This window comes from Bos indicus, chromosome 25 (genome assembly GCF_029378745.1).
Source record: "Bos indicus isolate NIAB-ARS_2022 breed Sahiwal x Tharparkar chromosome 25, NIAB-ARS_B.indTharparkar_mat_pri_1.0, whole genome shotgun sequence".
Classification (NCBI taxonomy): domain Eukaryota; kingdom Metazoa; phylum Chordata; class Mammalia; order Artiodactyla; family Bovidae; genus Bos; species Bos indicus.
In genome coordinates this window covers 4,289,403-4,311,513 of record NC_091784.1, presented here as the reverse complement: position 1 = coordinate 4,311,513, position 22,111 = coordinate 4,289,403, and the positions used below count along the sequence as shown (strand labels likewise).

The following is a 22,111-nucleotide window of genomic DNA, read 5'->3' as shown; positions in this document are numbered from 1 at the left end:
CTCGCGAGTGACCTGGCCCTATTCATAAATACTGTGTCATAACAGTTCTCCACCTTATGACATGAAACGTTAGGGCAGTGAGAAATCACTAGAAATACGTCTCTTATCTTGAAATCCTTCCACATATTGAAGAATACATTTTACTCAAATGGCCTTCAAAGCTCTTTCACTGGTGATGTGGGGAAAAGAAATAGGAGCTTTGTGAAGACCCCTGGGTACAGAATCTGTTCTGTGCTATGAAAAATGTAAAAATTAAAATATATAGGATAGCGCTGATAGGTGCTATGTTTAAAACAGCCTTTTAATGAACCCATCAAGGCTCCTACTTTCCATGTGTCCTACTAATTAAGTCATGTTTTGGTTCTCCTAAATTACCAGTTGTACATTTGCAACTGGCTTTGTGACTTTTAACCTTTTCAACTAAATATATAGTTGGAAATATGATGCTACCTTGGACAGCAAAGTGCACATAGTAAGTAATTTATTCATAAATTTGGAAGGAATGTCTCAAATCATTAAGCTTCTGTTTCTAAACGTTGGACTTTTTGTGCAACTGCTTATGAAAATGTTTTATGTTAGCACACATTAAAGAACCATTTATTTATATTTACAGTGGATTTAGATTAGCAGGGTATTTCAAAGTTACATGGGACATTTCTCCATTGTGCTCTGCAGGACATCTAACATTCCTGGCTCCCCAAATTATTATGACAACCAGAAGGGACACCAGTATTCCCAAAATGCTCCCCTGTGCTGTGCTGTGCTTAGTTGCTCAGTCATGCCTGACTCTTTGTGACCACATGGACTGAAGTCCGCCAAGCTCCTCTGTCCATGGGAATTCTCCAGGCAAGAATACTGGAGTGGGTAGCCTTTCCCTTCTCCAAAATGCTCCCCGAGGAGTGGTATTAGCACTGAGAATCATTGCTTTCATAAATTCAAAAGTAGAAAATGGTCTAATTTGTCTCAATATCCAGATGAAATCACCATAGTGCATTTGGGATATTACCAAAGCAGTAGTCAGTAATGGACAGAGTGAATGTCCTTCTTCAATTTACTTAATAAAATAATAGCGACGTGAAAGATGTTCAAGTTCTCTGCAAATTAAGATCAAAAAGAGAATTCAAAGTATTCAGTATTCACTTTATTCAGGGAATTCACTGCTATTCAGCATTTGAAAGGAAATTTTAATGAACAGTTAAATTACTTTAAGCAAAACAAAGTGTCCTTTTTCCTTTCTGAAGGTGTGTGCAGCCTTGTGGAATTATGGTCTTTATAGAGCTCTTTCCCAACAGTATGAAATTCAGTAATACACTTTTTAACCTTTTAGTTCAGTTCAGTCCAGTCGCTCAGTCGTGTCCGACTCTTTGCAACCCCATTAATTGCAGCACGCCAGGCCTCCCTGTCCATCACCAACTCCCAGAGTTCACTCAAACTCACGTCCATCGAGTCAGTGATGCCATCCAGCCATCTCATCCTCTGTCGTCCCCTTCTCCTCCTGCCCTCAATCCCTCCCAGCATCAGAGTCTTTTCCAATGAGTCAGCTCTTCACATGAGGTGGCTAAAGTGCTGGAGTTTCACCTTCAGCATCACTCCTTCCAGTGAACACCCAGGACTGAGACTGGTTGGATCTCCTTGCAGTCCAAGGGACTCTCAAGAGTCTTCTCCAACACCACAGTTCAAAAACATCAATTCTTCAGCGCTCAGCTTTCTTCACAGTCCATCTCTCACATCCATACATGATCACTGGGAAAACCATAGCCTTAACTAGACGGACCTTTGTTGGCAAAGTAATGTCTCTGCTTTTGAATATGCTGTCTAGGTTGGTCATAACTTTTCTTCCAAGGAGTAAGCATCTTTTAATTTCATGGCTGCAATCACCATCTGCACTGATTTTGGAGCCCAAAAAAATAAAGTCTGACACTGTTTCCACTGTTTCCCCATCTATTTCCCATGAAGTGATGGGACCGGATGCCATGATCTTAATTTTCTGAATGTTGAGTTTTAAGCCAACTTTTTCACTCTCCTCTTTCACTTTCATCAAGAGGCTTTTTAGTTCCTCTTCACTTTCTGCCCTAAGGGTGGTGTCATCTGCATATCTGAGGTTATTGATATTTCTCCCGGCAATCTTGACTCCAGTTTGTGTTTCCTCCAGCCCAGCGTTTCTCATGATGTACTCTGCATATAAGTTAAATAAGCAGGGTGACAATATGCAGCCTTGACGAACTCCTTTTCCTATTTAAGTCCATCACAATTACCCCATCAGCCATTCAGTCACAGGGATGGACCTTTTCCACTTGGATCTGGAAAGCATTAGCTATGGGGAACCCAGAAATCAAGCAGGAGATCTCGAAGTGGGGCTGGTGGTTGAATCTTTGCTTGATCCGGTCCACCCCCATACTCTCAGGATCCTCTCAGCCCATCTGCCCTGTCACTACTGAGCCCAACCAGGATAGGGGGCATGTTCAGTTCAGTTCAGTTGCTCAGTCATGTCCAACTCTTTGCGACCCCATGGATCGCAGCACGGCAGGCCTCCCTGTCCATCACCAACTCCCAGAGTTCACTCAGACTCACGTCCATCGAGTCAGCAATGCCATCCAGCCATCTCATCCTCTGTCGTCCCCTTCTCCTCCTGCCCCCAATCCCTCCCAGCATCTGAGTCTTTTCCAATGAGTCAACTCTTCGCATGAGGTGGCCAAAGTACTGGAGTTTCAGCTTTAGCATCATTCCTTCCAAAGAAATCCCAAGGGTGATCTCCTTCAGAACGGACTGGTTGGATCTCCTTGCAGTCCAAGGGACTCTCAAGACTCTTCTCCAATAGCACAGTTCAAAAGCATCAATTCTTCTGTGCTCAGCTTTCTTTATAGGCCAACTCTCACATCCATACATGACCACTGGAAAAACCATAGCCTTGACTAGATGGACCTTTGTTGACAAAGTAATGTCTCTGCTTTTTAATATGCTGTCTAGGTTGGTCATAACTTTCCTTCCAAGAAGCAAGCGTCTTTTAATTTCATGGCTACAATCACCATCTGCAGTGATTTTGGAGCCCCCCAAAATTAAGTCTGACACTGTTTCCACTGTTTTTTCATCTATTTGCCATGAAGTGACGGGACTGGATGCCATGATCTTAGTTTTCTGAATGTTGAGCTTTAAGTCAACTTTTTCACTCTCTTCTTTCACTTTCATCAAGAGGCTCTTTAGTTCTTCTTCACTTTCTGCCATAAGGGTGGTGTCATCTGCATATCTGAGATTATTGATATTTCTCCCAGCAATCTTGATTCCAGCTTGTGCTTCATCTAGCCCAGGGTTTCTCATGATGTACTCTGCATATGAGTTAAATAAGCAGGGTGACAATATACAGCCTATTTGGAACCAGTCTGTTGTTCTATGTCCAGTTCTAACTGTTGCTTCCTGACCTGCATACAGACTTCTCAAGAGGCAGGTCAGGTGGTCTGGTATTCCCATCTCTTTCAGAATTTGCCACAGTTTATTGTGATCCACACAGTCAAAGGCTTTGGCTAGTCAATAAAGCAGAAATTGATGTTTTTCTGAAACTCTTTCTTTTTCGATGATCCATCGGATGTTGGCAATTTGATCTCTGATTCCTCTGCCTTTTCTAAAACCAGCTTGAACATCTGGAAGTTCATGGTTCATGTGTTGCTGAAGCCTGGCTTGGAGAATTTTGAGCATTACTTTACTAGCATGTCAGATGAGTGCAATTGTGCGGTAGTTTGAGCATTCTTTGGCATTGCCTTTCTTTGGGATTGGAATGAAAACTGACATTTTCCAGGCCTGTGGCCTCTGCTGAGTTTTCCAAAATTGCTGGCATATTGAGTGCAACACTTTCACAGCATCATCTTTCAGGATTTGAAATAGCTCAACTGGAATTTTATCATCTACACTAGCTATGTTCGTAGGGAGAGCAAAACATGAACTGAATTCCTATGAAGCAGGGCAACTCTTCTAGCTTTGAGGAGACGGGAGACTCTTCCAGCTTTGGGAGGGGGGAAACACGTGGGTTATAGCAGTGTCACGGTCGTGTCTGGACTGGATGAGAAGAGGACATAAAGTCTTAGAATTCTCATTTCGTGTGTAGCTCTCACTTTCCTTCTCTGTGAAGGCAGCTTCTGTAATCATGTAAGCCACTCTGAGCCCTCACTGGCCTGTGCTGCCCAGGAGAGCTGCTCCCAGGTGCTCCACGAGGTCCCCTTTGCAGGAAGCAAGGCTGGGGGCCTGGAGGGTGAAGTGTCAGGGCCCTTGCCCCGGGGAGAGGGGAGGTTCAGGTGATCTGTGGGCCTGACTGGATGCTGGGTCTAAGGTGACCCCAAAGGAAGCCGTGGAGAGGACGGGCTGTGTGTCTCAGGCACCTTCCCCAGCAGCACCGAGAGAGAGGTTGTTGGGTACGTGTGGTTTCAGTGCCCTAAGATTGGGATTTGATTGCTTTGGGGACCACCAATAGCAAAGTTCAGCCTCCAGAGTAAATAATTCAGCAGCACCTCCGGCAGGGCCTTTTGAAATTGATCCTCTGTCAGTAGGCTTCGGTGTCTGAAAATGACCAAAGTTTCCAGCCTGTAGATACTGTGGATGGGTTCTTAGCAACGAAATGAAGGCTTTAGAGACCTTTCCTGATTTTGCTCTTTGTTGACTGTGCATACCTTCCATGGCTAATATAAAAGTTGTTGTTGTTGTTGTTAATATTTATTTATTGATTTGACTGTGCTGGGTCTTAGTGCGGCATGTGGGATCTTTAATTTTTGTTGCAGCATGTGGGATCTTTAGTTGTGGCATGTAGGATCTAGTTCCCTGACCAGGGATTGAACCCAAGCCCCCTGCACTGGGAGTGAGGAGTCTTAACCACTGGACCACCAGGGAAGTCCTGATATACAGGCTTTTACATCATTGTCTTTACCATTTTGTTTTTCTTTATTAGCGTACAACATCAAATTATAATTAGAATTTACTATCCTTAACTACCTTGAACTCCACCTTGAAAATAGGAAAGTTGTTTTTATTTAAACTCTTCTCAGATTGCTTTGTGTATTGCCTTCCTAGCTTTTTATAATCATAGTTTTCTGCATTTTAATTTCAGTTCCACTGTAATTTCACACCTTGATGCAGTACAGAATTTCAGGTAAGCTTTTAACATTGTGCCTATATCTGAATAAAAGAGAGTAACTATATTATTGCTGGTTATTTCTAAGCTTCCTGAAAAAAGTTGTGTCTTGAATAAAAAGAACAACATACGCACTCTTAGAAGAGTAAGCGGAAGACGTCTGTTTACTAAAATAGCAGATCGTATTTAGATACCTTATTGGGAAAATGAATGACTGCTAAGACGTGGGCAGGTTTCTCCTGCTCTCTTGATAGTGGGGCATTCCTGTGAAAACCTTCCGAACCCTCACCGTGAAGAAGCAGTTACCTTAGGACACAGTTTGCTATCGGAGGCAAAAGATGAGTCGAGGTAAAGCACTGACACTCACAGCTCAGAGCTGTGGTGGCTGACGCTGCGAGGCTAAGAGTCATACCTGGGGAGGAACCCGCTCCGTTCAGGGTGGCGCTGGCTGCCTAACATTCACCGCAGGACAGACGCAGAACACTATTTTTACCTTTTGCCTTTTTCCCTAAAGGCCAAAATCCCCTTCAGATTTCTTTCATTAGCAAAAACAGGTACTAATATAGATCTTTCATCCAAGCAAAGCAGCGAAAAGCAAACTTTCAAAAAGCAAAGGATTCTGGTATTAGATTTGGTTTAATTTTATATACGACCTTTTATATATGACTGTTACAAAGGAAATCTCACAAATCAAAGTATTTTATTCACTAAAATATTTTAAATTAACTGACTAGAAATTTGAAAAAAAAATATGTTGGGTCCTTTCCTTACTATAAATGTCAAATTTAATTCTAAATAAATTGAACTCAAAAATTTTTAAAGTTATCTAAAAGTATATAAATATCAAGAAAAAATAAAAATAATCAATTCTCAAGTCTCTAAGACAGAGATAACTTTCCAGTCTTATAAATAATAAATAAAACCACATTCACAAAAAAATAAGACTGAATGAGTGGATGGTACCAGCAGACTGAGAAAAATATTTTTGAGAGTGTTACATAAAGAACTAATTAAGACCTGATCTAAATTTTTCCTTCAAAATGTTACCATGTGGATACCCAGTGTAGGCCAGGGTATGGCACATTTATGAATTGATGGTGGTGTTTAATATTGTTGAATCTTCACAATAAGCTGATATATTAGGAGACTTTGTCCCTATTTTCCAAATAAGGAAGCTGAAGCTCAGAGAAGTTAAGGAACCTGCCTGTGAACATACAGCTAGTAACTGGCAGTGTTTAAACCCTTGCCTCCCTCACTGCCAGGCCATGCTTTTTTGCCATGCTTCATTACTTTTCAAAATGGTACCATAGTTTTGGAAAGTAACTTGACAATCTATAAAAAACTGTCCTAAAAATGTTCATCACCTTTAGCCTAATAATTCTATTTTTTAAGCTTATCTGCTGAGGAAATAATTCAGCATTTGGTAAAGGCCACATCCCCCCAAATATTGATCATAGTGTTTTATAATATTGAAAGTTCATCAGCAAGTTAAGTTGTCAATAAAAAAGAAGTTAGTTATGAAACATGTACCCAAATATTGCAGCCATTAAAATATGGAAGTTATGGAAAGCATTCATGATTTTTTCATCTTTCATTTATTATGTAAAATTGCATATGTCTTATAGCTACAGGTAGGTATTTCATTATATATTTTAAAAAGTAATATATGTAATACTTATGATCTAATGGTGAGTGGTAATTTTTTTCTATTTCTATAATTAAAAAATTAAATATCTGTGTATGTTTAGATGTTGGGAAGGAGAATTAAAGTGACAATAGAAGTAGAATACGTATGCACAGAAGTCCCTAGATGACAAGAACAGCTCAGTGAATTTTCACAGGCGAACACAGCCATTTAACTGCCACCCAGACCAAGAAGTGGAACAGTACTGCAGCCCAGAAGCTCCCCATCACGCCTCCCCCTGGGTCCCTGCACCCGTCCTAGACGTAGATTTTAAATGGCATTGAAATACACCAGAATGTTGACACATCCCATGTTGAGCTGGCTAGGACGACCAGTGGTCTTTGTTGTCTGTTTCTCTCTGTTTCGTAATCCCTCTCTTCCATGGTAATGAACTCTACTCTCTCTTACTGTAACCTCCATTTGTCCACCTGTTGAGTTGTCTCTTGCATTTATTCATATCAGATCCCTCCTTTAGGGACTGACCTTCACTATTTGCATTTAGGAGTAGAGCTACTGCCTTCACTATCCCTTCTGCAGTAGAATAAGAAACACAGGTGTAGAGTGGAGGTAATTCTCTCACCTGCTGGTGGCAGATCTCTGGCTGCAGGGCAGCCCAGGGCACAACATGACAGTCTGTGCACTAGGACCCTTCCTTTTTTCTCTTTCTCTCTTTTGAATTGAAGGGTAATTGCTTTACAGAATTTTGTTGTTTTCTGTCAAACCTCAGCATGAATCACATATCCTCTCCCTTTTGAACCTCCCTCCTTTTTAAGCAAAGGCGGTGCTGTTATTCCCTCTCCCTCTCCCACTGCCCACGTCTCACATTCCCCTGCTCCATCCAGAGCAGACTGTTCCATGCCCGTCCCAGGCTCGGGCCACGCTGCCGGCTTTGGCCGCAGCGCAGTCGACTTCTACACCCTGCCCACTTCTCCCTCTGGATTCTACGATGCCTGGTTCCAAGATGACCTGAAGCCTTGGTGACATCTCATAAAGACGCTGTTCCTCAGTGTTACCCCTTCTGAGAAATAAAGGAAAGGCCAATTCCTCAGCCAAGGAAAGGAGCTCACGCAGGGAAGACTCCTCCCTGCAGACTCACCCCTCCTCTGGGCCAGCCAGAGGGCTTAAGGGGCTGCACGTGGATCTGTTTCAGTACCTAAAATAGTTATGTTTAGTGCTTGTGATTCATAGTATGTTTTGCCATTCATTTAAGTGACAGCTGGCAAAATAAATGAGTGAGGTGTGGTGAATCTTGCCACAGAGGTCTTTTTTGGTTCCTGGTTCTTAGGCATGAAGTAAGGGTCCCCAAGACCATGCACCCCCAGTGATCATTCTCTTGGGGGACTCAGAACTCATCATATGGTTGTACCCATGACCATGGTTTATTATAGCAAAAAGGACAGAAAGCACAATCATCAGGGAGCAAAGGTGCATAAGACAAAGGCCGGAGGAAACCAGATGCCTGTGTTCAAGAGTGCTCCCAGTGGGGTTGTGCAGGATGTGCTGAATCCCCCAGCAATGAGCTGTGACAGGGAAGCGCATCACATGGGCACCCTCTGCCTGGCATGTTCCAAAATCCAAGATTTCTGGAAAAACGGCAAGTGCTCAGCATACACTCTTGTTTGTACAAACAGTCCAGGCACAGTGAGCCCCTCTCCTCAGGGACGGGTGGGAATGCCCCAGAGCCAAGCTCCCAATGCCGACCTAGGGCACCCTGCCCATGGGCCTCTCTACGACACGGCCTCAGGCCCTTTCTGCACAGGCCCTTGGGCCAATAGAGACTTAGCCATACTCCAGCCCATCTTCTATTTACACATGAGGAAACAGACCTGAAAGATGGCGTGACCTGCCCAAGGGTCCCAGAGCTCTTCAGGGGGAGCCAACCTGGCCATTACGCCAAGGCTGGGGCTTTGGGGACTGTGTTTCACAGAAGGCATTATGGCCAGATTGGTCAATTTCATTATTTTTAATATCCTTAAGTTACTGCTAACAGTAAAACTCGTTTCAAGCACTCTGATTACAGAATTGAGCTTTCTGTGCCACGGCTCTGTCTACACTCAGAATCCATCTGTTTTGTATATAATTATATTCCTATAAGTGACCCAGCAGCTCGCTCCGTGCATTTTAGAGTACAGCAGGGAACAGTTTACATGAGCAGAGCAATCACAGCCGTGTAAGCTGATAGAAGGATGAGAAGGAAATTCAACAAGCATTAACAGTGATCGCCTCTGGATAGTGCAATGATGGTGAATCTTTTCTTTGTTTCTACTTTTACCCTAACCTTTCTATGCTGAGTATGTAGTATTTTTAAGTGGGAAAAAAAATTCTATTTAAAGAATAAACTTTAGAAGAGGCAGTAGCCCATGCTCATCTTCAGTCCTCGGGCGCCAGCTGTGGCCCTACAGCACCTCCACAACACTGCGTGGAGCCGCAGAACAGTCCTAGCGGACTCGGTCGTCAGAAGGAAGAGAAATGGGTTCCACCCTTAGAAGGGCAGTTTGGACATTTCCACTGGAATTCTAAGTGCGGTATTCTACATGACTCAGCGGGTCCATGCTCAGGAGTATATCCCACGGGATATATGCAAAGATGCACTTGGGAATACCTGCTGCAGCCTTCTTCCTAGAAGCCCAAAGATGGGCGAAGTCAAGCACCCTCAGCCAGCGTCTGGTTGTGACAGCACAGCCAAGGGTTAGAATAGTGCAAAAGGGCACCGCATAGGAAAGACACTTATTTTCCATTGCTTATGGTATGTTTGAGTTTCTTACAGAATGTTACTCTTAAAAGTATACATTTTATATATATTTTTAAAAAATGTTAAAGTTGTCTTAAATGACTTTGGCAAGACAGAACTAACCCAGCAGGCTGGGAAGGAGGGGGCAGGCAGATTGTATCAAAGTATCAGAGGATATGAAATATCTTGGGTATGGCGGTGTGGTGTGGTTCCCAGGGAGATGGCCTTGCTCTTAGGAGACAGGTCCTGAGCAGTTCAGGACTGAAGTGGCCTGGTGTCTGCAGCTTACTTTCAGAATGTTCAGCAAAGTGTGCCTGTGTGAGTGTGCACGCACGTGTGTACCACTGTGCACACGTGTGGAGTGTGTATTGACAAAGGGGGGAAGCAAGTAGCACAATGCTGACAACAGTTTGATGCAGAAGGGTGTGCAAATGTGTGTTTTGCTAGTCTCTTAACCTTTTTGTAAGGTGGAGACTTTTCAAAATAGAAAGTTGGGAAAACAGACAAGATTTTAAAAATCAAGGAGCCAAAGACTTCTGAAAAACAGAGCACTTAATATAGAAATCTTACAAGAGTGACTCTACCTTGCCACATCTTTCTAAACAGAAACGGGTCACTTGGCAGCTGCAGGTGATGGAAGGTTCGAGCTGCACAGAACTCTGTGCAGGATGCTGGTTAGGCAGGGCTGGCTCGGACCTGGAAGTGCTGGGCAGTAACTTTACTTAAAGATACGTTTCAGGAGGCACACCCTTTGTCCTCTCTTTCCCCTCCAGCTCCACCAGGAAGCTGTGCAACGCCTCGCTGCCTCACGACGGCAGGAGCCCAGCCAGCCTGATCGGCCAGGAGGTGATTCTCGTCTTCTTCCTCCTGCTCCTGTTGGTCTGGTTCCTGAACCGAGAGTTCGAAGTCAGCTACCGCCTGCACTACCATGGGGACGTGGAGGCGGACCTGCACCGCACCAAGATCCAGAGCATGAGGGACCAGGCCGACTGGCTGCTGCGGAACATCATCCCCTACCACGTGGCCGAGCAGCTCAAGGTGTCCCAGACCTACTCCAAGAACCACGACAGCGGAGGCGTCATCTTCGCCAGCATCGTCAACTTCAGCGAGTTCTACGAGGAGAACTACGAGGGCGGCAAGGAGTGCTACAGGGTCCTCAACGAGCTGATCGGGGACTTTGACGAGCTCCTGAGCAAGCCGGACTACAGCAGCATCGAGAAGATCAAGACCATCGGGGCCACGTACATGGCCGCGTCCGGGCTGAACGCCACGCAGTGCCGCGACGGCAGCCACCCGCAGGAGCACCTGCAGATCCTCTTCGAGTTCGCCAAGGAGATGATGCGTGTGGTGGACGACTTCAACAACAACATGCTGTGGTTCAACTTCAAGCTCAGGGTGGGCTTCAACCACGGGCCCCTGACGGCGGGCGTCATCGGCACCACCAAGCTGCTGTACGACATCTGGGGGGACACGGTCAACATCGCCAGCAGGATGGACACCACGGGGGTGGAGTGCCGCATCCAGGTCAGCGAGGAGAGCTACCGCGTCCTGAGCAAGATGGGCTACGAGTTCGACTACCGAGGGACGGTGAACGTCAAGGGCAAAGGCCAAATGAAGACCTACCTGTACCCCAAGTGCACAGACAGTGGGTTGGTGCCACAGCACCAGCTGTCCATCTCACCCGACATCCGGGTCCAGGTGGATGGCAGCATCGGACGCTCCCCCACAGACGAGATAGCCAGCCTGGTGCCTTCCGTTCAGAACCCGGACCAGGTGTCCCCAGGTTCCGAGAACAACGCCCAGACCAGGGACGCTCACCCGTCTGCTAAGAGACCCTGGAAGGAGCCAGTCAGAGCCGAGGAAAGGTGTCGGTTCGGCAAAGCCATAGAGAAAAGCGACTGTGAAGAAGTGGGGATGGAGGAAGCCAACGAACTCACGAAGCTCAACGTCTCAGAGAGGGCGTGACGCGGCCCAGCCCGCCCGCGGTGCTCTGTCCGTCCAGGCCACCGTCCCCGTCCCCGGACGGCGTGTCGTGTGGTCACTGCAGCCCTAACCTCTGTGTGGATCACAGTCATTCAGGGTTCACTTTCATCCACCTCCTTCCCCTTCCCCCACTCGGTGTGACCGTCAGAAGCTTGGAGAACAAGTGCCTTCAGGGGCTGGCGCGCCTGGAGTCCAGGGAGGCGCAGCCAGCGTGTGGCGCTGGATGCTGGTGGACGTTAAAGCAGAAGCTGTGGTTAAAATAAGATTTTTATTGCTTTTTCTCACGAGACACTTTTTTTTTTTTTTTGCTAATATAATGTTTTTGAGGTTTTTTTTTTTTTTCATGTATACATACTAGTGTTTTTTTCCAGTGACCTGACCTTTCTATGTAAACACATACACGCACACACACTTGTATTCATGAATATGAGATCAAGTGCCAGTAACTCACTGGGCTGGGTGCTGGGGGTGCAGGCTGAGGACCGCAAGCAGCCGGCAACCCCCTACCCGCACCCTCCAGGGCGATCGGGCCCTTGGGGGCTGTGGTTGCACCCACTGGCCCCCCACACCCAGCAGCTTTAGGGCTTCCTCCTCATGCAGGCCAAGATTCCAAACGCCAACCGGTCTCACAGCTTGTGAACCCAGGCCTCAGGTATCTAAAAGCCCTTTTCCATTCTGCCCCTGTCCTGAGGGGTCTTCCAGCTGGAGTGGAGGGGCTCGTCTTTGAAGGTGACTCGTCCCAGAGGGAAACGCAAAATAAACATCCGAGGGTTGCATTTATTTATTTATTTATTTATCAGGAACTGTGTGTGTCTCGGGGAGGGTTGCTGGGCTGTTCTCTCTAGCAAAAGGAACTAGGCTTGGAGTGAGGGGTAGGTCACAGCGGAAGGATGAAGATGGGGCCATCAGAGCTCCAGCCACACTGGGCCGTGCTGGAGCATCAGAGCTCCAGCCACACATGCCCAGTGGGCATTGCCCGTGCTCTGGGTCAGGGCACCCTCGGCCACCACTTTGAATGCAAAAGCTCTGCTCCTCCCCCTTGCCCATGGCAGGAGCTGGGTCAGAACGGCTCGGTGTGAAGCAGGTCTGGGCTGAGTACCAGGGCTGGCAGGCAATGCTTGGCCTCCACTTCCGGGAAGTTTCTCCAGCTTTTCCATTCTCAGCCTGTGCAGCACTTGTCTGTGGCGGATCGGGCCTGGTGAGTGGATCCCAGTCCTCTTTAGGTGGAGCTCTTACACTGTCAGTAGGGGCAGAATCGTCTGGATGTAAATGAGGCGTCGGAACCTGGGGAAGTACAGAAAACCCAAGGAACTGGCTTCTGTGCCCTTTGTTACTAATCCCGTAATCCCCCTTGTAACTGTTTTGCCACACTGAGTCTGAAGTTTATGTAGACTTGAACTCAGGCCAGAGTTGTCCTGTCACAGTCCCATGACACCTCCCTCTTAAGGTGGCTGCAGCGCATGCAGTAGGGGAGGGCTAGGTCCTTCCTTCTCTGTGTGAGGCCCTCACCGACGTGCCCTGTGCGTTTTCTCATCCCCAGCAAATCTCTGTGTAGCTTTTGCATCTGCACCAAGTCCCTTTATCACTCCTCTTTGCCAAACTTGCACAGAATCTGCCCTCCCTGGCACCATCAAGCATTGACTTGGATCAGCCAGCTCCCCAGTGACGTGCCTGGGATGGCCCCCAGCAGCGCAGTCATAAGCCAGGATCTCCATGTCCAGGGGGATTTGCCTTCAGGTTTTACTGTCAGACTGTTGGTCTTCCAATGCCGGAGAAAGGATGACTGTGACAATACCTCTTGCTTCTAAAGAATGTATTCTTATAAAATATCGCAGAATTTTTATTTTTTCTTAAAAACACTACCTGATGCTCTGCCTGTCCATCGGGGTTGTGGGCACATCAGGGGTTCCTTCCATCAGTATTAAGGTGTGTGTCATGTAAGGCCCTCACCCCCTGCCCCCCCACCCCTGGGCTCCAGGCTCTGCAGCTACCGTGGTGGCCAGGGGCTGCTGGGCCGTTGCTGAATTCTCTGCTGTTCTGCTCCACAAAGCTCATTTCTGTACATACTTCCTCCCTTGCAAACTCTTTTTTTTCCTTCCCCTCCTGCAAAGGTTGTGATTCCTAGGAAGCCAAGGGGCTGCAGATACAGGGATAGCGTGGTGACCCCCACTGGTCCAGTTCAGCATTGTGCAAATGGGATCCTTCAAAGGACAGTTTAAATTGTCTTTAAAAAACACCCCGAGCCTTCCTAAGCAACCAGTGCAGGTGTTCCCTCTGGGTGTTCCACTGGTGACTCGGGTCCCTCCCAGCCGCTGCTCAGAAGCGTACCTCAGCACAGAACCACAGAGTGTCCGCAGGGGCCGCACTGGGCCTCCGACACAGCCTGTTGCTGAAGTCAGACGGGCTTCTGAGCAGCAGGCTCAGGCGCTCCCGATTGGATTCAGTGGAGGCATCCTTCAGAGTGGCATACCTCCTGTGAACTTAGGGCAGGAAGCAATACTTCAGAATTGAATGTGTGTAAATATAGTTGCTTTGAGTTGCAATTGCTGTTTTCTTCTTGGCCTCAGGTCTGATCAAATTCTCCATGTACAAATCCATATAAACAAGCACACAGAATTGTATCCAATGCAGACAAACATAGAGCATCAGTTATGAAACCCTCACAGAGCCTGGAGGCTCCCCACGGCTCCGTGACCCTGACCGTGCTATGGAGACGCCCGCACATTTGCACTTGACACTGAGAGCCAAAGGGCCGCGTGCTTCCCGTTACGTGGGCTGTCGTGATTTGTAGTTTCCAAAGGTCTGTCCGCGTTTGCATTTCTAGGTTTTCGAGGTAAGCACTTTTTGGTGGTGGTTTCGGAAAATCACGTCATGCCTAGAATCTGAAATTAAATTCTTGAGAACCAACTGTTTGAGTTCTCCATCTTTCCTTTGCTCTACCCTTTTTAAATTGTTAGTCCTGATAATTTCAAAATGCACCCCACCCCCCACCGCCCCAAAACAATGAACATTAAACTACTCTAAAATCTCAACATTTGCTGCCTGGTACTTCCTCACTGACAAGACTGGGGCCACTTCCGAGATTAAAGCAGCCTCCTTGCCAGCCGTCTGTGGCTGAAGTAGGGCTTGCGGGTCTTTTACACTGTGACTTTGAAAACAAGGCAACTAAAAACCCTACTGTGTGTGTGTGTGTTAAATGACTGTATTTGCTATAGTAAACTTTTTTTGAGAAGTATCTATTTCTACATGGGACTTGTAACAGAAGCAGGTTACAGCACAAATTTTGCTTGTGACCATATCCTGATTTTATTAGGCCTCCTAAAGAGTTTCTCCCACAATATCTCAAGCAATTGACTGAGAAAATAAAGTCAGTTTTTTAAAAGGACATGCCCACATAGCCTCTCCCTTGCAGAGTTCTGGGAGGCCTGTGTCACGGGGAAGGTCACAAACCCAGTTCAGAATCTGTTTAAATTCAGAGTGTCTTTGCCAGAAAATACACATGCCATTTCACATGTCACAGGGGCTCACAGCACCTCCATACCTGGAGCCAAATGCTGGCTCTGCTGGGGGTTAGCACCTTCCCTGTGGTTTTTCCTGGCAGTATTTAGGTGCAACTGCAAAGCAAGGACCCTCTTGTCGACTCAGGGAAGGGGGGTGCAGACATGGCCCAGGCCTTGCTCCTCGGTTCAGAGGCACCCAGCGTCTAGGTGATCCTGGAACCTGTGAGGACAGCGCTCATTGACGAGGGTGCTCTTTCTCTGAGTCTGTACTGCAGGCATCTTCAGGAACTTTCCAGGAGGTGAGGGAACAGCAGTCTTTGTTGCGTTTCTCTCTTAGAAAGGACACCCCTAGGACTTTCCGAGGTTTCTCTAACAGTCTCGAAAGGCAACCTCTAATTCTCACAGCAAGCTCCAGGTCTTACCATTTGTGGTTTCGCTTTCACTTTCCTTTTCATCTATTCTATCCCTTTAAAAAAAAAAAAAAATAGCTTGCATTTTAGAGACAGTTCTGAAATAAGTGCGAAGAATTGACCTTACCGAAGTTGAGGGCTGACCTTTTCTCTGGTCTCTTGGGAAGTGATCTGTGAGCTCTCGGGATGTCCTGCCTGATACGTGTCTCTGGGTAACTGGGGGCCTTGGGTCACACTGGCTCGTCTGGTGGTGTGGTTTACCGTGGTGGTCATGTGGACCTTATGCTGGGGCTGGAGACAAGTTCTCTCTTTCAGCTGAAATCTCTCCACATGGCGGCTTTTCTCTGGTGGAAATCTGTCATGGTGGCCACTGGGTTGGATCCCAAGTGCCAGGGAGAGGAAGCGGACTGGGGCAGCAGATAGTGAGAGGAAGTGATTAAGAAAAAGTACACACTTGCACACCACATAGGCGTAAACTCAAAATCTCCCCAAGTGTCTATTTTTATACTCTTCCTTTGTAAAAATTGTTTTTTAAATAACATAACTCCAAAGAGTTATTAACTTTACATCAGCATAACCCAAGCATGGGGAATTCTCACGTCCTTGCTGGGCCTGAAAGTCGGAAGGAAGAAGGAATTATGCAGTCAGACATTGAGCAATCTGAGCATTTCCTGAAATCTCAGTCATCAACAGCAGCAATTCCTAACCTTTTGGGGGGGCTTACAGAGCCTTTGATAATTTGATGAAAGCTGTGACTCCTTTCTCCAGAAAAAAAAAAAATGCACATAAAAATAAACTCACTTCATGTTCCTCGATCTAAACCAAAATACCCGTGATCTACAATAACAGGCTGGATGGTGATTTTTCATTACAAGCATCTGCGGGTGAGGTTTCCACGCATTTCTGGACTCTCCATTGGAAATGTGAATAAACAGATGAATGCTGCTTGTTGACACATGCATTTCCAGTCCAACTATATTTTAGACTTTAATGTCTGAGTTACCTGAGTACATCTGAAGAGCCACTCAAAGAACTTTTCAGTATAAAGACGAAGCTCGTCAGTCTTTCCAGCAGATAAGTAACACTCAGACAGTATGCACTGAGTACCTGCCACATGCCAAAGCTCGCTCAGGTGGTGGCTGCCACTTGAGGCCATTTGAGGCGCCCCTGGGATCAGTCACTGCTTTTCCTGATGGCTCTCCCATTAGGAACCCCACAGGAAACGGAAAAGAATTCTGAGACACCCCTGTCCTTGTTGACACTTTTAAACGGTGTTGTCTGTTACTGATGATTTTTGTTTCATGGTCTCACAGAGTCTTCAGTCTCTCCATGAAGAAAGGGCAACAGATGAGGTACCACTCAGAGAAAACAGCTGCCCCAATATTGTGTTGGCCCCTCCATGAGGGAGGAGGCGCTCCACATTGGTCATATATTTTATTTTTAAAACAGGCCTCTCTGGATGTCGCCTGGGGTCTCGGAGCTGGGCAGGACGAGGCACTGGCCTGGATGGACCAGGCTGGGGGCAGCCTTTCAGGAGTCACACCCTCAGTGAAGCATGCCCCCGCCGCCTCCCGGGGAATTGCTGGGGGTCAGAGGACCACAGCCTCTGCCCATCCCACCTCCTTCTGAGGGGCCTCCAGCAGGCTGCAGCGTTCTCAGAGCTGCTCCTCCTCCGTCTTCCTCTGACTTCCTCCATCTTCTCAGCAAGCAAAATTCTTGCCCTGTAGGTTGACAGGGCAAGAGGAGTGATCGCAGAAAGCAGGAACCGTTTGGACTTGTCCATGTGATTCCGGGAAGGAAGCCGAAGGGGAGTGACGTGGCTGAGCACGCTCCGCTGGGGGTCCCCTGGGCACAGACACCCCGGCGCCCAAGGCTTCCATCTCCAGCCCTCCCTGCTTCACAGCCTCCAGTCCCCAGCTCCGGTCTCGGTCTCGTGGAGGCTACTCCTCTCCAGGGACACTTGTGCCTCCCTCCCTTCTACCCGCAGCCCCTACCCGCTGCCCACCATCACCTTTGACCTCCCAAGTAGGTTTCAGTGCTTTGCCGCCTCACTCCCAAACCTCAGGAGCACAGACAAACCAATGGCAACACTTCGAGCAGATGCTTTATTGATTTAAAGAAAGTAACTCTTCAGCCACAAAATTAAGTTCTCACATATGCAAATGTGCCTCTACACATAAAGCAGCCTCTCACTCTATGACAGTTTTCTGCCAAGGAACTCAAAGCACCTGGAACCCCTTCTGTCCTCACCATACCTCACTGAAGGTGGGGGAGTTTTCTTCTGTCCAACAGGTTTGAAAGCTCAGGTTCACAGTCTCTGAGCGGCTGGCCATCCTCAGCCAGTCCTTGCCAGTGACTCCCAGCTTCACAGCCAGAGACAGATCACCCTGTCAACCCAGGCCATCTCATGGCTTAACAGCCCCTTCCTTCACAAGAAAAGAACAAAGAATCCAGGTGGTGGGGTGAAACACTGTGCATTTAAATGGTAAGATTAGTCAGTAGGTCAGCAAGTGACTAGCAAGGTAAATCCGTTTCCCCCTCTCTCCCCCTCCCCTTCTTTTTGTAAGACTGGCTATTGAATTATGTGTAGAATGTTTCAGGTATTACTGTCTAGTGTCTGCTTAGAATGGAGAAGTTTTCAACTTACTCAAGTGTCTGTATGGACTTGTGTCCATCTGCTAACCAAGACCATCAGGGAATGGAGGCAGAGTTTGCAACACGTGGGTGCCTTCAGAAAGGTCCGTGTGAAACACAGATTATATTGGTGTCATGCGTGTCCTGCTAACGTAACAGAACTAGATCACGTCCCTTTAACACAAAATCTGGGTTTTTTTCCCCCCAAACTGTTGATTACACAATAAATTTATTATTATATGTAATGTTATGTTGTTTTTGAAATGCCTTTATATATCTGTATGTACATCTCCAGCAGTATTTCAGGGAAATATTAGAGGGAAAAGAAAAAAACATTATTTAGCCATTTAACTTGAAATATTATAAAATAATTCACAATTTCCATGCCAAAACCAACTTTGTTGACTCTTTACAGAGGAAACAGATAGTTTGCCTTTTGGAAGCAAATCTCGGCAAAATGGTGTTGGTGGAACTTGTCTTTGGTAATTTTGATTTGCCAGAATGATATCTCTTCTTCCTCAAGAGTAAAGACTTCTGGTGGCATCGCAGATACACTTCGAGTGTTCACTTAGCACAGAAGAGCATGGCTGAATGTTGTCGTTGGTCTCCTGTTTGTATTATTAATTGCATGCGAGTTGCGCTTTCCCAAAATTTCAGTCCAGGACTTCCAGAGACTCCTAAAGACCCTAATCTACCATAATACCTAGAGAGCTTTAGGATTCCATTGGTTGTTTATTTTTTAATACTGAAGAATGTGACTTACGCGAGCTTTCGGAAATTGATTCAACTAAAACCTAAATCTAAGAAGATAAGGTAAAATTACTTGGAAGAAAAAAGAGATTTGAAGCACTTATCCAGATACTTTAGGATAAAAGCATCCTTTTGCAAAAAAATATTTCAAATGAGACAAAATGAATTTATTGCATGAATCACATGGACAGTGATCTACATCCTTCAAGTGACTTTTCTTATGTAGCCAATACGGTGTGCCACTTCAGTCCCTTCAGCAGCTCATTTCCAAATTTCCTTATCTCTTGCCGCTGTCCTTTATGTTGGCAGAATTACAATAGACTCAGACCCGTGTGCTTTGAGAGAAAACCTGGAGTGTTCTTGTGAACTCGCCATTCAGTAGTTACCGAGACTCCGAAAAAGTTTGTCTGTGTTCCTCCTGACCGGTGGTTTCTGTCACCATCACAAACATAAGACCTCCTGCATCTGTTCCCATAGCAACAGCCTCATGGGTGACCTCTGGCAGGAGCTCTGTAGCGCCAGCGTGAGCATCCCATGTGCCTGAGACAGTCTAGCCACCAGGAGGAGACTGGCTTTCCTCTCTCATCCTTCTGCAGTACAAGAAGGAAGCCCCATGCTCTGGCCCAGCTTGAGATGCTGCAAACCCCTCAGCACAAGCTGCTGCCAGGTCTGGGGCAGGCCTGTGGCACCCAGCACCCTTCGGAAGACCATCTGCCAGTCCTTTCCAGTTTTAGCCTCAAGAAGCTGCCCGAGCAGCAAGCTGGGGCCTGATCCAGGCTCACAAAGAGATTCTTCATCCCTCCAGTCCTGGGCTGGCCCAGGCAGCAGCAAGCCAGACTCTCAGGCCCTTGTGGAAGCCAAATAGACTCCCACCAATGCCACACACGGTCCTGGAGTCCCCAAAGCTGTTCTTGGATCTGGAGGTGGTCAGGGACAGAGAAGAGGACCAGCTGGGAACACCTAGAGAAGTGGATGTTGGCAACATGGGGACTCCAGCGTTCTGTGATCTAACACAGCAGGGGCCCAGCCCCTCGGGTGCCACCGCTGCCCCACATCATAAGCCATCGGGTGGGTTGTGCCAGGAGAGGCCTCTGGGCACACCTGCTTCATGCCACTGCATTCAACCGAAGCACCAATAACACACAAACAAGCACCAGTGAAAAACCCAAAGCCTTAACATCCTCTAGGAAACCCTGTGTCGATTTCATGATTCGTAACAGACATTGTTTTAGCATGGAGCTTGTCCCCGGGGTGATCCAGTTACTAAATCAACATCCACCGTCTCGATCCATGCACTCATGCTCCTACCAAAACCAGTTCTGCAGCGCAACAGGGCAGTGTCACCGCATCCTGACAGCTTTGTCCTGACGGGTCGCCGGGGCGTGTTTTCCTTGTTTACATCATTGTATCACCATGAAGGGGCAACAGCGGTTTTGTTCCAGCAGTGTTTTGGCCTTGGGTGGTTGCACGCTCCATCCTAGATTGGGCATTCTTGCACACTGCACGTGTTTGTGGAGAGCAGCGCTCATGGAAGGCAGTAAACCGTCCTTCCATTCCAGAGCATGGATAGTTTACTTTTTTAATCGTCACGTTTTATCGAACCTGCTCGTGGTTCTTCCTCTCTTCCCCCCCGACCTTCTTCTCATCTGCACTTTCCCGTCGTCTCTTTTCCACAAGATGAAAGCACTGCTGAGAGGGGAACTCCATCTCCTTCCAGATAAAGGGAAGGAGCCTAATTGTAAATTTTAAAAATAATGTAAGAAACTGCTTATGTTCTGTCAACAACCAAAAAACAGGAAGAATTGTATCTGTGAACTATCAAGCTGTATCTGTAAATAGATTAAAAAGCACATTATCTTTAATTCATCACTACAGACCTTGTAATCTATTGTATATTCAAATGTTTTACTGTATCAGAAAAAACATGCAATACATTCAGAAAAGCTGGGAGAATAATTCAAAATACAGTATAATTAACTCAAATTTTGTTGTTTGTTTATTCTTGGCATGGCACAATTTACAAGTGGAAAATGTGCTTACCTTAAATTATCAACCAGAAAATGAATTTATCTGTGAGACTTCTGAGATTTATTTTATTGTTTTTTATTGGAGTATAATTGCTTTGCAGTGTTGTGTTAGTTTCTGCAGTACAACAAAGTGAATCAGGTGCTAAGTTGCTTTAGTCGTGTCCGACTCTTTGTGACCCCCCGACTGTAGCCCACCAGGCTCTTCTGTCCATGGGATTTCCCAGGCAAGAATACTGGAGTGGGGTGCCATTTCCTTCTCCAGAGAATCTTCCTGATCCAGGGTTTGAACCCACGTGTCTTCTATCTCCTGCATTGGTGAGTGGGTTCTTTACCACTAGCGCCACCCAGGAAGCCCCATATATACATATATCCCCTGCTTCTTGGATCTCCCCCACCCTCCTGAGATCTCTTTTTAATGCAATGCCATTCACAGAGCTCACAGTGTGTGTGGCTTTACCATGCAGCCCAAGGGGTCAAAATCTGGTTGTTCCAATTTATTCCGGACTCAGGAATTTCAGGGAGAAGGGGCTGCGGCCTGGGTCCAGCCTGCTTTCCACCAGGCCACCGTCAGCTCCCTTTTGCTTGAGAACAAGTATCCAGAACGCAGAGTGGCTACAAGTATCCAGGGCCTCAAGGGCCATTGTCAGTATCAGAAGGTTCAGGAGCCCCTTCCCTCCAGCAGGACATGTACAGACAGACAAGTAGAGAAAGAGGACAAAGAAGTGCCCCCCACCTCGCCCGGGGGTCTCTCCTGCTGAGAAAGGGCCGGGGAGGCCTCCGTGGTAAGAAACAAGGATGCGAGGAGTTGGGGAGGTGGGGAATGAGCTTTCGGCTGTGATTTTGCTGAAGTTTGTTCAACACTGAGCTGAGCTCATGGACAGGAGGGAGACAAAAATTATTTTCTTTGGACGGTTTTGAGCCAAAATAGAAGAACGGGGCTCATTTTTTCCAGCGATTTTTTTTTTTTTTTTTGATCAGTAGTACAGATCCAAAGTAAGCATTTATTCACTGGCCCAGTTTCCCAATCTTTTTGCTTAGATGCACAACAGCCAATTCCCTGGGTTGTAAGAGTATTCTGAAAACAGCCCACCAGCCGAGGACTCATAAAACGTGCTTTCCTCGTGTGATGGGGTCAGGGTTGCTACACCAACCATGGAGTATGTCGCTCTTCACTCTGAGCTTGACTTTGTTTTAGCCGGCGTTGGGTGAACAGATGTGTGAACCTGGTTAGCAAACATAATACCCAGAGAAGCCACGCACCTCCTGGGAGAAGACCGAA

General features: G+C 46.7%; 1 protein-coding gene across 3 annotated transcripts in view; it reads left to right on the top strand.

Moving 5' to 3' along the window:
* ADCY9 (adenylate cyclase 9) overlaps positions 1-18,300 on the top strand; it is a 109,499-nt gene extending 91,199 nt beyond the window's left edge. For all 3 annotated transcript variants that reach the window (XM_019987468.2, XM_019987469.2, XM_070779553.1), the window contains 2 exons: positions 5,090-5,131; positions 10,302-18,300. In XM_019987468.2, coding sequence (XP_019843027.1) covers positions 5,090-5,131; positions 10,302-11,493 — 1,234 coding nt within the window. In that variant the 3' untranslated portion in view covers positions 11,494-18,300. The remainder of the gene's footprint in view (positions 1-5,089; positions 5,132-10,301) is intronic.
* The last annotated feature ends 3,811 nt before the right edge of the window (positions 18,301-22,111 follow it).